General features: G+C 51.0%; 1 protein-coding gene across 1 annotated transcript; it reads left to right on the forward strand.

Annotated features, from left to right (window-relative positions):
* Positions 1-137: 137 nt before the first annotated feature.
* Positions 138-15109, forward strand: UHMK1 (U2AF homology motif kinase 1). Its single transcript, XM_063165325.1, has 8 exons — positions 138-429; positions 1343-1635; positions 4305-4496; positions 5267-5361; positions 6752-6828; positions 10176-10274; positions 11145-11233; positions 11694-15109. Exons 1-8 carry the CDS (start codon positions 138-140, stop codon positions 11838-11840), a joined length of 1284 nt encoding a protein of 427 aa, XP_063021395.1. The 3' UTR covers positions 11841-15109.
* Positions 15110-16452: the final 1343 nt, after the last annotated feature.

Consider the following 16452-nt stretch of genomic DNA (forward strand, 5'->3'; position numbering starts at 1 on the left):
GCGGTGCCGCCGCCGTGCCGCCCCGTTTCCGGTGTCATGGCGGCCGGAGCGCGGCGGCGGCCGGGGCTGGGGCCGGGGCCGGTGCCGGGGCAGCGGCGGGGCCGCGGCGGGACGGCGATGTGAGGCGGGACGGCGCCATGTCGGGGTGCGCGTGGGGCGCGGCGCCGCCGCTGCTGGAGGCGCTGGGCCGGCTGTGGGAGGTGCAGGCGCCGCTGGGCAGCGGCTCCTCGGCCTCGGTGTACCGGGTGCGCTGCTGCGGGGATCCCCGGGCCCCCCCCGGCGCCGTCAAGGAGTTCGTGCCGCCCCCGGGGCCGCGGCCCGGGCCCGCTCGCCGCCCCGGCGCCCGCCCGCCCGCCGCCGACTGCGCCGAGTACGGGTTCCGCAAGGAGCGCGCCGCGCTCGAGCAGCTCCGCGGGCACCGCAACATCGGTAACGGCACCCCCGCACCCCTGCCCCCTGCCCCCCGATCCCCCACACCCTGCTCGGGCACCTCTGTCCCTAGAGCGCCCCCAGGGCAGGCTCCCCCTGCCAGACTGGTGTCTCCAGACCGCCCTCGCAGCCCGGGGAGGGAGCTCCCGACTGCTTTGGGAATACAGGATGCCCCCAGACGCATCCCCAGGCCAGTGTGCCCCTCGGATTGGCACCCCTGGGTGGGCAGATTCCAGGGCCCCTCGCCTGGACACCCCAGAGCAGCTTCCCTGCAGTGAGTGCTCCTGGGTACCCCACCCCTTCCCCGGCTGGGGGCTCTGCAGTGACATCTCCAGGGTGGGCAGGAGAGATGGGCAGAGGGGTCCCTGCAGGCGGGGCACCCTGGAGCCCTCCTTTGGGCAGGGTGCCAGAGCCCCAGCAAGGACTGGGATCCCTGCAGGACGGCTGTGGGACGGTGTGTTCCCACTGTCCTACAGCTCCAGGGCTGCCTTGCTGGGTGGGAATGGGCCGGGGAAGGGAGGAAGCTGTGTGTCAGAGGTGATTGCTGGAAGTGCCAAAGTTCACCCACCACTGATATTTTTTGTTGGCATGAAATGCTTTTTAATGCCTGGACACACAGACAGCACATGGGTTCCCACTCTGCACAGTTTGTCTGTCACTGGGTGAGAGTGACAGGTGTCCAGTTTGCCCACTGGGATGTGCTCATCCATGTCCCAGAGACTGTCCTTCTGAACAGGAGCGCTCAGCCCTGTCACTGTAGCAGTGTTGTGGGACCAGCCTGTCCTCTGAAGCTCGGAGGGGTGAAATGCTTTTCCCTTACTTCTTCCTCCCTGGTTCTCCATCTCTCTGAGCATCACCCTGGCAGGTGCTGGCTGCTGTCCTTACCCACGCCTGTCCCCGTGTCTCGTTGTAGTGACACTCTACGGCGTGTTCACCAACCACTACTCTGCCAACGGCCCGTCCCGCTGTCTGCTCCTGGAGCTGCTGGACATCAGCGTGTCCGAGCTGCTGCTGCACTCCAGCAACCAGGGCTGCTCCATGTGGATGATCCAGCACTGTGCCCGAGATGTCCTGGAAGCCCTGGCTTTCCTGCACCACAAAGGCTATGTGCACGCAGACCTCAAGCCACGCAACATCCTGTGGAGTGCAGAGGAGGAGTGCTTTAAGCTCATTGACTTTGGACTTAGCTTCAAAGAGGGGAATCAGGTTTGGAATGTGCTACTCTTGAGGCAAGATGGCTCTGTGTGGAGTTGTGTGGCTCTGTGGTGTTTTCCAAGTGACCTGATCAGAGTAGGAGCTGAGCTGGTGCTGAGGGTTAACTGGAAAGGCTGAAGTTATGTCTGCCCCAGAGACTGAAGCTGTGTTTCCATTCTGCTTGCATGTCTCTGGTTTCTGTTGATGTCTTAGCCTTTGTGCTACAAATTCCAATGTTAGTGATGCACTGAGAAAAGTGGTGTCTCAGCTTCCTGGAAGGTTTGCTAGTTTTTATGTGGTCAGACGAGTGGGAGCACCCAGAAATGTAGAATTCCCTTTTATCATCCCTTACCATGTGTTGTAGTAATCCAGGCTTTGCCATCAGCCTCCCTGGCCAAGTGTGTTATCTCTGGCAGTGTCCTTGTGCTTGCCTTTACTTTCACCCTATCTTGAGCAGCCTCCCTTCCTCAGGAAGTCTGGATGTTTCTTTCCCACATGAATCAAAAGTCCATGGTCTGGTCCTGGGTGGGCAGTGTCTGTTGTACTCTTTCTCCCGTTTGCTGATCTCCTTCTCCATCTCCTTGCTGTCACTTTTGTTTTGGTGCTACTGAGTTGTTTGTCCTTGCCCATTTTCCTCTCTTCCATGGCTTCTGATGGAAGCAAAGAGCCTCAGGATATTCTGCTGTTGGCTTGATAGATCTTCCTTTCAGTCCTCCCTCTCTCAGTAGCGGCCTGTGAGGAGTCTCAGTAAAGCTTTTCCATCAGGTAACCTTGCAGCACACTAGCCTTTAATCACTGGGTGATAGATGGCAAATTTTTCTGTGCCTTCCTACAGTGTCCTGGTTTGTCCCTATTCCATGCACTTTACCCACTTAGCAGTTTTAAATTGATATACTTTTTTACTGGTTTACCTGGTATTGACAGCACAGCCCACTGATTGTGAATATCAGGGGGTTGTGTGGGTGACCTGTCTCTGAATTCTTTGGTACAGGAGTTGTTTTTAATGTTTGGACTTCTTAACTCCCCCGTGTTGTCTTCAGTTGTCCCACATTCTTGGCTGAGTTTCTGGTGGTAATCTGTTGCTGTCTGTCAGCAAAATACACACTCCCGGTGTCCTGTGTCTAATGCAGGTATTTTTATTTAATTCAGGTCTGTGTTTTGTTGCTTGCTGTGTGAGTTGCCTCGTAATAGTTGATGGGGTGTTTTTTTGCTTCCTTGGTTTCTTCCAGTCTGCTTTCTTTGGGCTGAGTTTCCTTTGCCCTTTCTCAAAACCATGCTGGTTGTATGTGTGAACCTTCTGACCTTGCTTTGAATGTGCACCAGGTACCAGAGTCCTGTCCCCACCCCTGCCTTGGGCCACAGCCTGCATGAATAATTTCCTTATCTGAGTCAAAGACCATGCTTTTATTTATGCCAAGCTTATCCTTACACAAAATTTCCTGCCATTGGTGTTTAACAGGGAATGGTTGTACACAGAGCAAAGTTCCAACCTCTTAGAGCTCTCAAAATGCTTTAGGTGGTAGGAGTGAAATTCCCTCTGTCTTTTTGCTGGTGCCATTGATCACAGTGTTTTCTCTATCTCTAAATGTTGTTTGGGGGCCTGCCAAGTTGCTGCTATTGCCATGCTGGAGGTTCTGCTCCCTACTGATAGGAGGAAGGACAAGGATGAGCAATTTGTGTATCATTTTTAAGTTCATAAAGCACTTTTGAGCTCTGTTGCTGGAAGATGTCTTCTGTAAACTTTCAGTCAGAGAACCACATAATCTTGGTCTGAATATATTCCCATGGTAAAAATTCCTAATCCTATGCCTTATCCAGGAGGAAGTAGGCTTGCATGTTCTTCTGTCATTCCTTGTGTTGCATCAGTGTGTCTAAAATGAGCCCCCACATGTTGAAAAGACCCAGCAGTTTGTCTTTGGACACTTAGAAGACTTGGCTGGTCAAAGCCACAGCTGACTGAGCAGGTAGTGCCTGTTAGCAGGACACTGGACTGGAGCCTTCAGAGCAGCCCCTCAGCCAGCACCTCTGTGATTCCATAATTCCCTCATTTCCTTGGAGCAGGCAGCTCCAGTGTGGGCATTTCCTCTCACTGTGCCAGCCACAGCAGCTGGGCAGGTGCTGATTGTGCAGCACCTGAGGCTTCAAGGGCAGAGGGAAGAGGGGCATGGGAAGTGCCATTGATGATTTCCTTCTCTGAGCATTCCAGCTGCTTGCTTCCAGAGAACATCAGCACTTGAGCAGTGGCAGCAGCTGCTGGTGCTCCCTGCTCAGACAGGGCTGTGTGTGCTCTCAGGCAGCCCATGTGGGAGCACACTGTGGGTGTTCAACCCTTATTCCAAAATTTCTAGCATCATCTGCATGTAGGAGAGGTTAAAGGGCGAGTCCACAGGGACACCCAGCCCCTTCCTCCCAGCAGTGCTGTCTGTCCCAGCACTAACCACATGTTAGTGCTGCTTTGCTGGGAGATGTTTTTCTTCCAGACAGTCCTGCTTTTCCCTCAGCACAGCAGTATAGGGAGCTGAACTGCCTGCCTTGCACAACTGGCTCTACAATGCTTTCTGTCAATTTAGCAATAGTGTTTTGGAGACATCCTTTGGAAGGATAGCAGAACTGATTTAAGGATAGAGTGGAGAACCTGAGTGTGGAAAATCAACTTTTCCCCTGTGTTTTGTCTCCTGTAGGATGTGAAATACATTCAAACAGACGGGTATCGGGCTCCAGAGGCAGAGCTGCAGAACTGCCTGGCACAGGCAGGGCTCCAGAGTGAGACAGAGTGTACCTCTGCTGTGGATCTGTGGAGCCTGGGAATCGTTTTACTGGAAATGTTCTCAGGAATGAAACTGAAACATACAGTCCAATCTCAGGAATGGAAGGTGAGACACTTCTCGCTTGCCCCAAATGAATCCTTCTGCCTCTTGTTCATAATCTGGATTTGTGAGGTAGCACCTGGCAACTAGGTAGTGTTTCCAGGATGTTTATCTAATCCTATTGTCTTGAGAATTAAGATTCCTGAGCCTTAAAGACCCACCTGCCCCGTGGGACTGGCTTGTCTGAATGCTGCTTGTGTTCAGGTTATGAAATAGGGGTGTTCCAGGAGTCTCTGTTTGGAGCCTGGGTCTTGCCCACATTTGGTAGGCAAGCTCTGCTGGCTGTGGTTGTGGCATAGGAGGAAGAACAAAACCAATGCCTGATGACTGCCAGCTAGTTCAGCAGCACGATGGCAGAGGAATTATTTGCTGGCTTTAGTTTAATGCTAGCTGTAATTTGGGGATCTTCTTGTAAGTCTGTATCCTGAGAAAACAAGAGGAAAGCTCTGTATTGTGAGCCTGGGACCTGCCTGTCCTCTGTTCTGAGTGAAATAACTTTTTGTGCTCCTCTTCCCAAAAGGAGTATCCTTTCAGCATCAGAATCTCCACTGCAACAGAAAAGTTTCTTGCATGTGGAAATTTCCAGCTTTTGCTGGCAAATGGGAAAAGGTTGATTTGATGTGAGCCTGCTAGTTTAATGTGTGAGGCTTGGGCATTGGGGATCTCTCACAAAACCCCAGAGAGCCCTCTGCATCCACTCTGCAAAATGATGGGATATGGCAAGCTTTGCACAGTCTGGTCTTACCTCCCTAATCACTGTTTCCTTTTCTTCCCAGACAAACAGTTCTGCCATCATTGATCGCATATTTGCCAGTGAGGGGGTGGTTAATTCAGCCATTCCAGCTTATCACCTCAGAGACCTTATCAAAAGGTACCACAGCATATTTGATAACTGTTCTTCAAGGATGTGCTCTGTAAAGTCAAGCCTTACTCTTAGCAACTTTGAGCCCACACCTAACACTCCTTTTCCTTTTCCTTTTCCTTTTCCTTTTCCTTTTCCTTTTCCTTTTCCTTCTCCTTCTCCTTCTCCTTCTCCTTCTCCTTCTCCTTCTCCTTCTCCCTTTCCTTTCCTTTCCTTTCCTTTCCTTTCCTTTCCTTTCCTTTCCTTTCCTTTCCTTTCCTTTCCTTTCCTTTCCTTTCCTTTCCTTTCCTTTCCTTTCCTTTCCTTTCCTTTCCTTTCCTTTCCTTTTCCTTTTCCTTTTCCTTTTCCTTTTCCTTTTCCTTTTCCTTTTCCTTTTCCTTTTCCTCTCCTCTCCTCCCTTTCCCTCCCCTTTCCTTTCCCTTTTCTTTTCCTTTCCTTTTTTTTCCTTTTTTTTCCTCCCCTTTCCCCTTTCCTTTTTTTTTCCTCCCCTTTTCCTTTCCTTTTTTTTTCCTTCCCTTTCCCCTTTCCTTTTTTTTTTCCCTCCCCTTTCCCTTTTTTCCTCCCCTCCCCTTTTTCTCTCCCCCTGTGCTGGTAACAAGTGCAAGCATTAGCAGAGATGTTTCAGTTCCTCAGATTTTGGCACCATTTGGAGTGAGCACATAGAGAGTGTCAGTCATGATGTTGATCATTTGCTGTTTCAGTGCTTTGCACTTGCAGCTGAGAGATTGTATTTGGAGAAAACTGCAGACTTTGCTGCTTTTGGGGATTGTTATCATAAAAATGAGGGAGGGGGCAGAAAGTGCTGCTCTCCACTGCTGCCAAGATTCAAAGGCACTTTTGCAACTCTCCTGAGGAGTCTGCCAGGGGGGTTGTTTTCACTGTCTTGTAACTGTGCTCTGAGGCTACAGAGGGAAGAAGACACAACTTGGCACAAATAGCATTAGCAGCCCCTGGTAAAGCCAAGTTAGGGATATTGTCAGGCAAGCTCTGGGTTATTATTAGCTGCTTTGAACCCCATTTGAGAAAAGATGTGGGAGCACCTTGGAGTGTGATCACTCTCATGAGACTGCACGTATGCCTGAGATGTGGGATGAATGGCCTGAGGACGTGGAGCTGGAACATGCTGTGCTCCTTGTGGACTTGTAAGTGAGCAGTTCTCAGTATTTGGTGCTGAGGGTCATCAGGAAGGAAAGCCTGCTCCTCCATCTACCCAAAATGCTTTCAGGGGATCCTTCTGGTGTGCTTCAGCTGCAAATTGCAAGATGTGCTCCCCACTCTTCTCCTTGTTCCATAACCACCCCAAAGATGGGGTGTTCCTCTATGCTGGCTTCCAGCCTGAGGGGAATGTGTCAGTGCAGGAATGTCACATGCATGAACATAAAGGTGTCTTCTCTTACAGCATGCTTCATTGTGACCAAGGAAAACGAGCCTCTGCTGAGAAGGCTTTATGCAGCCCATTCTTCAGCATTCCCTTTGGTAAGCTGTGCCTATGGCCCCTGCTCAGGACTTTCTCAGCTTGTGCTGGAAGCAGCACAGAGGGCAATTACCTGTTGTTTTTTGGCCTGGCCTCATTGCTGCTCCTCTGTGGCACTTGCCAGCTCTCCATGGTGCCACAGGAGGGAGGTCAGATGATGCCTGTGCTCTCAGTGCTGCCTTACTCCTGTAGCCCTTACTCCTGTAGGCTGTCACTTTTTCCTAGCTGGACTCTGATTAAACTCTGTCTCCAAGAGTGTATTGGCAGCACATTCATCTGAGGCACAGAAATAACCAGGATATTTACCTAACATTCTGACTGTTGAGGTGCATTTGAAGAGTGCAGTGCTGTTTATGGTGAGTGGATGGCTTTTCTTACACCAACTGTTTCCCAGTTCAGAAATCTCCAGGAATGTGAGCACCTTGGGCATGGGCTGGTGGTGGCATCTGCTGCTGCCCCTGCACAGGTGGTTTGTGGTGGCAGCCTGGTTCTGCAGTGACTGCCTGCAGTAACCTGTGTGGCACATCATGGACAGATGTCACTGTGGCTTTCATCTAATGCTGTCCCTTTGAATTAATAAAATAGTGGTGTTCCCTCAAGACCTCCCCGTGTGTGTTGCAGGCAGTCAGCAAAGGTGGGCTGACACCTCCCTGTTCAGGCTTGTGTCCTTCCCTGTTTTCTGGTCCAGGTGCAACTGAGTAGCATTCTCCAGAGCTTGTCTGCCTTCCAGAGCACCAGTGAGGAGCTGTGCATGCAGCTTTTCTGAAGCCTGAATTAATGCTGCAGCCTGAGCTAGCATTTCCCCTTGAATCTTAGCCCTGCTTTTCTAAAGCTCCTTGGTGCACCTTGCAGCCAAGATTATTAAGTATTGCTCCTTATAGATACTGGTATTTCTGTATGTCAGGCAAAGGTGACAAACTCATTCGTGTTTGCAGACTTCACGTGTGTCTCAGAAGCTGGAGCTGTTCTACTCAGAGCTGTCTTCCATGGCTGAACCTCACAGCCAGCACTGCTTTGGAGCAGAGGGAATTGTGTGTTGGCAGTGCCCTCTGGGCTGGTTTTAAACACACAGAGCTCTGACTGTACTGAGGAAGGTGCTTCTGTGGTTAGTGCTTGGAGTTTATATAACAGCTTCCATTTTGCTTAGTTCTCTTTGCTGCTTCTTTTCTTTGACAGACTTGCACATATGCTTGTCTGCACAAAGAAGCATTTACTGCTGCTTTCCTAGCAAGTCAGAAAATGACCTGTCATTGCCTTTCACTTGGACACAGCTTTTCTGTTTAGAGCAAAGACAGCTGAGAATAGCTTTCCTTGTCATATACAGCTAAGTCTTGACTTTCCAGTTCATCAAGTTCTTTCCTGTGTTGTCAGTGTGGTTGCTGTCACCTGTCATTTGCAGAGGAGCTGGGCAGAAAGCACCTCCTAGGGCAGAGGATTGCCAGAAATGGATTTGTCACTTGGGTACAAGAAGACCAGGTGTCTCAGTTCTAGGAGCTGGTTTGTCTCCCTCTCATGAAATGAAGGACAGATTTACTTTAGTGTCTGTCTTTTCTCCCAGCTAGCAAGTGACAGGACAAGAAGAAACAGCCTCAGGTTGTCCTGGAGGAGATTTAGATTGCTTGTTAGGAAAAATTTCTTCAAGGAAGGGGTTGTCAAACATTGGAACAGGCTGCCCATAGAAGTGGTGGAGTCACCATGCCCATTAAAAGATGTGTAGATGTGACACATCTGGGGACATGTTTAGTGGGGAGCTTGGCCATGCCAGGTTGGAGTTCATAACTTAAAAGATCTTTTCCAACCTAAACGATTCTATGATTCTGCAAATAAAGGGAGTAACATACAAGACCATGGTCACACTTAAATGTTCTTTCAGTCTTCAGTTCATCTGATGTGTCTTGGTTGCAAATAATCCTAGAGGTGCACTAGGAGCTGGAATGTGCCTGGTTGTGTGAAGACAGCACCTTCCTTCAAAGGGCTGCCCCTGGGAGCTGTCTGGGCATCATCTGCACTGATAAGGTCTTTAATACTCTGTAATTTAATTTAATACTCTGTAATTTAATACTCTGAGCTTTTCCTGGGGGCTCTTCCATGACAGGCAGGGCATTTACAGCTTCTGTGCTTGCCTTGCATCTCTTCCTGCACTGTGAGATCAACATCTGACTGTGCCTGGCAGAGATGTCAGCTTCCTCACAGGCATTGTGTGCTTAGCTGGGGAAAGTATTTCCTAGAAAATAACAGCTCACTTTGCAGCCATGGTCAGAAGGCTCAGACTGGAGAGCTGAAACCATTTTCCTTTTCTCTCCCCTCTCACTGTAAAGTGGCAGAGCTGTGAGGTCCTGCTGTTATGTTCAGCTGCAGTAGCTCCCAAAACAAATAAACACATCAACATTCTCCAAGTACTGCAAGCTGGGTGCCCAGATCTTAAATTCATTAATGGCCTGTCACTAGTGTACAGGAACATGAAATCAAGCTTTTTTTCTGCAGAAGTGACACTGTCCCTGTGGCTTTGGGTTTCTAGAGGGATGATTATCCTCAGAATGTGATTGTCATTAGCCTTTTCTCCTTGGCTGTTGCCTTCTCCCACAGTGGCATCTGTGCTGCCCTGTTCCAGGCCATCCTGGAGCTGCTTGTTTTCTAGAGCCAAGTGCCCCATGTCCAGCACCCAGAGGGTTTTATTTCTGCTCCTGTGAAGTCCTTCAAGGATCACTGCTCACACACCTTGTGGCCATGCCCAATTCTACGCCATTGCATTGTTTAAGCAGCTGAAGCATGGTGCTCTTCAAAACAGTGGATTGCAGTTGGATTTTGAGGGGAGGGAGGTTTATGTGGTGTTCAGAGAAGAACTAAAAGATATTCTAAGGAGATACGAGGCCTGTGCCTTAGTTCAGCTGAGGAATTGGAATTAGGGAAGCTGGCCAGCCTGCTTTCAGCTCATCTGGGAGCAGTGACAGGAGAGGCAGTTGCAGAGTATTCCTTTGATCTTCTCACATCTCCATACCTATATGGGGTAGTTTGTTCAACTAGCACAGTTCTTGAGGTCACATCAGTTTCTGAGACTGGGCTAAGTAGACACAACTTTAGCTTTCATTTGAAAAGCAATTTCAGATGCTAGCATCAGAATAATTGCAGAGTGCACTGAACCCGTTGGAAGAGTCTCTCAGTGCACAGGTAAAGATAAGATGGAAATGGAGAATTCAGACTATAAATGCAGTTAATAGTGGAGACAAGGAAAACTGTTCTGCAGAGAGCAGTAAGTGCTTGAGTATCACAATGTGTATTGAGTCATCTTCCTCTTTGCTTGCCCCTTTGACATTGATTTTGTTTCTTTAATTCTGTGGGTGTCAAACAGCTCCCCATATCGAAGACTTGGTGATGCTCCCCACACCTGTGCTGAGGCTGCTAAATGTTCTAAGTGATGCTTCTCTGCAGTGTGAAGAAGAATATGAAGGTTGGTGCAATTCTCATATAGCAGTGTTGTCTTACAGACTTTGCTTTCTGTGGCTCTGGGGATGTGAGAGCAAGCAGGTGACCAATTCATAGGCACAAGAACAGCAAACAGAGCTGCCCAGCTGAGCAGCTTCGGTTGCAAGGGGTCAACTGCACCAACAGAGAATAGACTGAGATTGAGAGAGAAAGCAGAGTTTGTAGGGAATTCTTGAAGAATCCCAGATTTAAAAAAAAATAATTATTTTCTTCTTTGGTTAAATGCCCACCGAATTCCCAATGTGTTTGTGGCTCTGAGCTTCTGCTGGATATGTACAGGACTCAGAAGCCAAATAGCAGAGATCCTTAAAAATCTGCTAATGAACTTAGCCAAGATCTCAGCAGAGAGCTAAAATTTCTCACTGGAGTTCCCAAAGCGTGGTGGGTGGCAGGCAGGGTGCTGACCCCACGGTGTGGGATTTGTGTTTCTGTGTGCTGTCAGATCCCCGTGAGCGGCACAAACCAGAGGGGACACACGAGCTGAAAGGCCCAGTTCTGCTCACACAAAGGGGGATTGTGCCAGCTCCTTCAGTCCCCTCCTCCAAGTGCCATAGCAGGCACTCCTAAATCCCCAGTGCTTTAGCTGCTGGAACCTGCTGCTGGAGGTTCATGTCTGTGGGTCTGTGTTCCTGAGCCTCACTTCACACACTTCGTCTCATTACGTGTCCATTAATCAGTGTCAGCTTCTGCTGTCACCTGGTGCTTGTTTATTTTAAATTGAGAGGGAAGGAATATTTGTTGTCCAGGTGTTGTTGATGTGTTCATCTCGCCTTCGCTTGTTTCTTGGCTCGCCCTGGTTTGCAAAGTGAAAGACAACAGCTCTTTCCTTTCCCAGATATCCTGGAGGACATAAGGGAGGAGTGTCAGAAATACGGACCAGTGGTTTCCTTGCTTATTCCAAAGGAGAATCCTGGTAAAGGCCAAGTAAGTGAATGGGGGGAAGAAGCTGTGTGTTCTATGTACACTCCATGTGCTGCAGGACTGCTGCTCAGGGCCTGGAAATCTCCTGGCTGATGGCAGTGCTAAAAATAAATGGCTGTTTTGAGGGACAGCACAGCTTCCTTCCTGGTTATGTAAGGTTAGCTAACCTGGGAGGTGCCCAGTCAGCTTTAGCATGAATGGAAGGAATGAAGAGGAGAAGCCAATGGCTGGGACAGGAATTGTTGAGGGTATAGATCACCAGCATACTTTCTCCCACCTTACTAAATGGAGGAGCAGGAGATGAAATCCCAGTTTGGAGATTCAGCTCTTAGCTTCTGTGCTCTCTGCTCAACCAAGGATGGAGGGGAAAAATTGTTTAGGAATGGTTTCCCCCATTGCAGAGGTGGGAGGGGGCAGGTGGCATGGTGCACTGGAAGTCCTACTTCTCCTCTCTCTCTTTCAGGTCTTTGTTGAATATGCAAATGCTGGTGATTCCAAAGCTGCCCAAAAAATGCTGACTGGAAAGATTTTTGATGGCAAGTTTGTTGTGGCTACGTTTTACCCACTGAGTGCCTATAAGAGAGGATATCTGTACCAAAACTTGCTGTAGGCAGTAGCAACAATCAGGAGAGTTGTCTTGCTCCTCTTCCTCACGTGTTTTACAGTTGAATGTGTAGAAGAGCTTCCTAGCCCTGCTTCTGAGTCATCTGTGAAGGAGAGGTGCAAAGGACTTGAATGGGCTTTGAAACTTTACTGCTGCTTTGTGATGTGCTGAGGAGGCCGGGCCGCTTTCGGCTGCTTGTGTGTGTGCTGTGCTTGCTCATTTACAGGGGTGTGGCTCTGCCCGGGGGCAGGAGGGGGACAGGGGCTGATCCTGGCCACGGCTTCTCAGTGATTGGAAGTGAGACCCAAGTCTTGGCCTTAGCGCTGGCCTTGGCTCCGGGGAGAGCATTTCTTTGTTAAGCTCTCCTGTAACCAAATCCTCTTCTCTGGTGTTGGAGGAGGAGGAGGAAGGCTTGCCTGCTTTTTGTTGATACTGTTAGAAATAAAGCAGCAGAAACACCATCCTCTCTAAACCAGAGACTTTTGAGTCTTCTGGCATAGAGCAGAGAGAGGCACTGAAATTGGATCTGCTGAGCCTCTGGGGTTGCCCTGTCCTCGTGACTGAGCAGAGCCATGCTGGGCTGGGCAGTGACGTGTGGGTGATGCCTGTGGGGAGCTGAGCTTGCTTGTATGCCTGGGGTGGGCTGGGACTGATGGTGGAGACCTGGTCAGAGCAGTGCCAGCCCCAGTCCCAACACAACCTGTAAGCACTTTGTAGCCTGAGTAGATGTGAAAACCCCGCCGTGTGGATTCATCTTTGTAGCACAGACCCTGTGCTGGCACTGATGCTCCCTAGCTCTGATGCCAAATCATCTGTGATATGTAAGCTCTTTTGGTGATATTTTTGGAAAGGAGTGCTACAGCACACAGTATTCTTTGTGTCACAGCAGGACTCCTGCCTTGGGAGTCTTATAAGAACAAATATTTGTCCGTTGTAGGTCCCACGCTTGGCTTTTCTGTGTTGTGCATTTTGGTTTTGCATTAACCCATTAAGACGTGTAGATTAGAAGCACTGACACTTTTGGTCCTTCCAAGGTTACAAAAAGGGCTTGAGGCAATCTGAGATCCTGTATGGAAAGGGCTTAAGCAGTCACTAGACTGGACTGGCCAGGAGAAGGTCTTTCACAGTGCCAGGGACAGCAGCCACATGCCTTTGGGGAAGACACTGTGGTGAGCAGCATCACTCCCCCAGAGCACACTCTGCTCAGTCAGCTGCTGCCACGGGGCAGGCAGAGGCTGTTTGCCACGGATTCCCAAACCCATGCACCCAGCAGAGCCTCTCCTTCAGGGTGGGCAGTCTGCTCCTGATGGGCACAGTGTGAAACAGCCCTGTTTGAGAGTCACCAGTGTATTCTGGCTTGTGGTCTTGGTCCCAGTTTTAGTGAGGAGGAAAGCCCTCCTGAATTCTTTTCTTCAGACAAAATACTTGCAACAGCTGCCTGAACCATCCCTGACCTTCCCTGGAATAATACCTGAATTACCTTGCAGTTTACTGTTTGCATCTTGCTGATGCTGGACTTGATGGAATCCTACACTTAAAAAGTTCCTCTTGATTTTTGCCCTGTGCGTGGTGTGTCAGGAGATGCAATGTCTGTAGCATTTCATGAGTCTGAGTTGCTCTCTGTGCTGGTGTATAGTGCTGTCTACTGTGGCCCTTACCAAACTCCCTCAGAAAGGACCAATCTCTGAATTCTTCTGTTGCCTTTGGGATAGTGGGCTTGCCAGGGAAAAGAAAAAAAAAATAAAATCCCACAATGAGTTTTAAGGTGTGATTTGCTGATCAGATTTTTCTGGGAATGATGCTGCTTTGGTGTACATAGCTGTTCAGCTGCCTTTGCGTAGGTGGGGTGTGTGATTCATTGCTTTTAATTTAATTGTCCTTTGAGTGAAGCACCTTTTTAGTGTCTGGGAGGAATTGAGTGGTAACTGGGTGAGGGTTTTTCCTGTGTGGAGAGCAGTGTTTAAAGTCTGGCTGGGTCTTGGCTGCCCTCCTCAGCTCTGCAGTGCTGCTGTCCCTGCGGGTTGAGCCGGGGCTCAGAGCGCTTTGGTGCAGACATGCAGGTGTTGAATGCCACCCTGGCAGCAGCACTGAGCTCCTGCCCTGCTGAGTGCCAGCCCAGTGGGGCCCCAGGGAGCTCCCCTGGGTGCAGGGTGTGAGCTCTGTCAGGGACAGCAGCACTGGGACTGGGAGATGCTGGGAGGCGGGTATGGAACTTGAATGTGTTCAGAGTTCTCACAGCATTTGTCTAGGACTGTGAGCGGCTCTGTCATCTTTCAAGCATGACTTTTTCAGTCAGAATTCTTTTAATTAGAGATAGAGCTGGGCCAGGCTTCATCTTCAGAGAGGAGCTACAGCCTATTCCTGCAGCATGGCAGCTCTTCCACCAGAGTTTGGCTGGGGTTTTGTACAGCTTCTTTAACAGGAGCTAAATAAATCCTCCTGATGCAAACTCCTGCTACCAGACATTTTTCTCCAGATGTTCATTGACCAGGCTTGAGCACTGAGCTGGGTAAAAAAGCCCAAAGCTGCTTTTCTTTATATTCCTCCTGGCAAGAGCTGAAGATGTTGATCTCTGTCCTGTCACTGGATCCACCCTTCTGCAGGCTGTGGGGTACGGGGAGGTTTAGAAGCATTTAGAAGCATTGTTAACTCCTCATGCTCTGCCTTCAAAGACTTTGTCTATCAAGATGAAGCTCACTCTGGTGTCTCAGTGACTGTTGGTGTCTTGGCACAAGTTTTAGCCCTGCTAAAACCTTTGAGTTCCTTAACTCTAGATTGTATGTGAAGTGTGCATGGTGATCAGTCCAAGGCGCCTGTTGTGGTGCGTCTGGGGTGGGCCTGGCTTTCCTCATCTCCAGATTACTGCTTGTTTGAGGTGCCCAAGTGTTGAGGCTTTCCCCTCAGATGCTCTCTGGGGTTCCAGGTGTGTGCTGCTGCCCCCAATAACCCTCGGTGTAGCACCGACCTACATAGTCCTACCCTAGTTGTAGGGTACCTGGTGTTTAAATCACTGGCCAAAGCACAATTCAGCTCCGATCTTAGCTGTATTCCTAATTTTATTCTCACTGGTCTTCAGCCTCGTAACAAGGTAGCCTGAGCTCGGTGTTGTAGCCAGGTTCTTTCCAGAGGGTTCAGTACACTTCCTGCTGCTGTGCCGGATCCTGTAACCACGTGCCTCCCTTCGGGTTAGATGTCAATTGTTGTATCCATCACGCACCATTGCTGAGCAGATGTGTGCTTGGTACAGGTGATTAATAAACCATGCTTCAGTACGAGCTGCTTGTCCAGCGTGCCCTTCTTCTGGGACGCAGGGGTGCGTGTGGCTGAGCAAGTTCTGTCACTGAGCAGCAGGGCCTCGGTGTGGGGGACAGCAGTGTGACCCAGCCATGGCAGCGCTGGTATTTGTGCTCGGAGACCATGGCTGTCAGAGCTCCTTCCAGTTCCAGTGAGGGGTGGTCGTAGCTGTGGGATGGAGGGGGCTATTAACATCATTATTGGGCTTTAAAGAAGGAGGGGAATTTCACCACAGCTGCTGGCTCGGCAGGACATCTTTCCCGTTCTCCTGTGGTTGACAGAGGATATGCAAAGTATCACCTGCAAAGTACCATCGAGTTCCCCTTCCCTGCGAGGATTTCCACAGTCTGTCTCCACTCTGCTTCCCCACTGCACTCCATCCCCCTTAGCATGTGTCTGTATGGGAAATCAGCTTGGAATACGTTTCAGTTCATGCCAACTGCATTCCATCCAGGGAGCAGTAACTGTGATTGTAATTTCCTTACTGTTATAACTCCTGTTAGACACTAATAAAAATCTTCACCTTTCTCTAACTGTACTCCCAGTAGGCTGTCCACAGCGTCCCCGGGCAGCCTTCCCCAGCCCCACACGCGGGGGTGGCCTCTGCCTGGCCGGAGCCCGCCGTGGGGGCACTCGGGGCTCGGCGTCCTGCGGCAGCCCCGCTTCCCCACGCCCCACGCTGCCGCTGGCCTGAGGGTTCCCCGAACGCTGCTGCCCACAGGCAGTCACAGAGCCGCTGCTAACGCCGGCCGGCCCGGGGAGCTGCGGCTTGCACAAGGCCCGGGGCCGCTGCCGGGGCGCCGGGTGAGCAGTGCTTTGGCTGCAGCCCGCTCTGACGCTGGCCCGTCCCGGCACCGAGCCCGGCAGAGCTCCAGGGGCGTTTAGGGCAGGGTGTGGCTGCGGGGGCGCCCTGTGCAGGCTCCGTGTCCCTGAGGGTCCCTTCCGGCTCAGCGCATGCTGTCATTCCGGGATAGCAGGCGGCCCGATGACGGCAGGGGCGCGGTGTGTCATCGCTGCTGACGCCGGGAGGCTCCCGGCCCGGCTGACTCCGGCTCCGCAGGGCCCTCTCCGGCGCACTTGGGGCCGCGCTTGGGGCTTTTCCCTCCCCTCTCGCCGCCCCCGAGCCCGCCGGGGCCGCGCGCTGACGTGGCTCACGTTGCCATGGCAGCCAGTGGCGCGCGCCCCCGCCGGCGCCGCAGCGGCCGCTCCGATTGGCGGGGGCGCCGCGAGGGGGGTGGGCGGTGCCGCCCCTCCCCCGGTGCCGATTGGGCGAGCGGCGCGCACCACGTGGCGCGGGCCCCGGCCATTGGCCGTCGGGGAGCTA

Source organism: Melospiza melodia, chromosome 11 (genome assembly GCF_035770615.1).
Source record: "Melospiza melodia melodia isolate bMelMel2 chromosome 11, bMelMel2.pri, whole genome shotgun sequence".
In the NCBI taxonomy this organism is placed as follows: Eukaryota; Metazoa; Chordata; class Aves; order Passeriformes; family Passerellidae; genus Melospiza; species Melospiza melodia.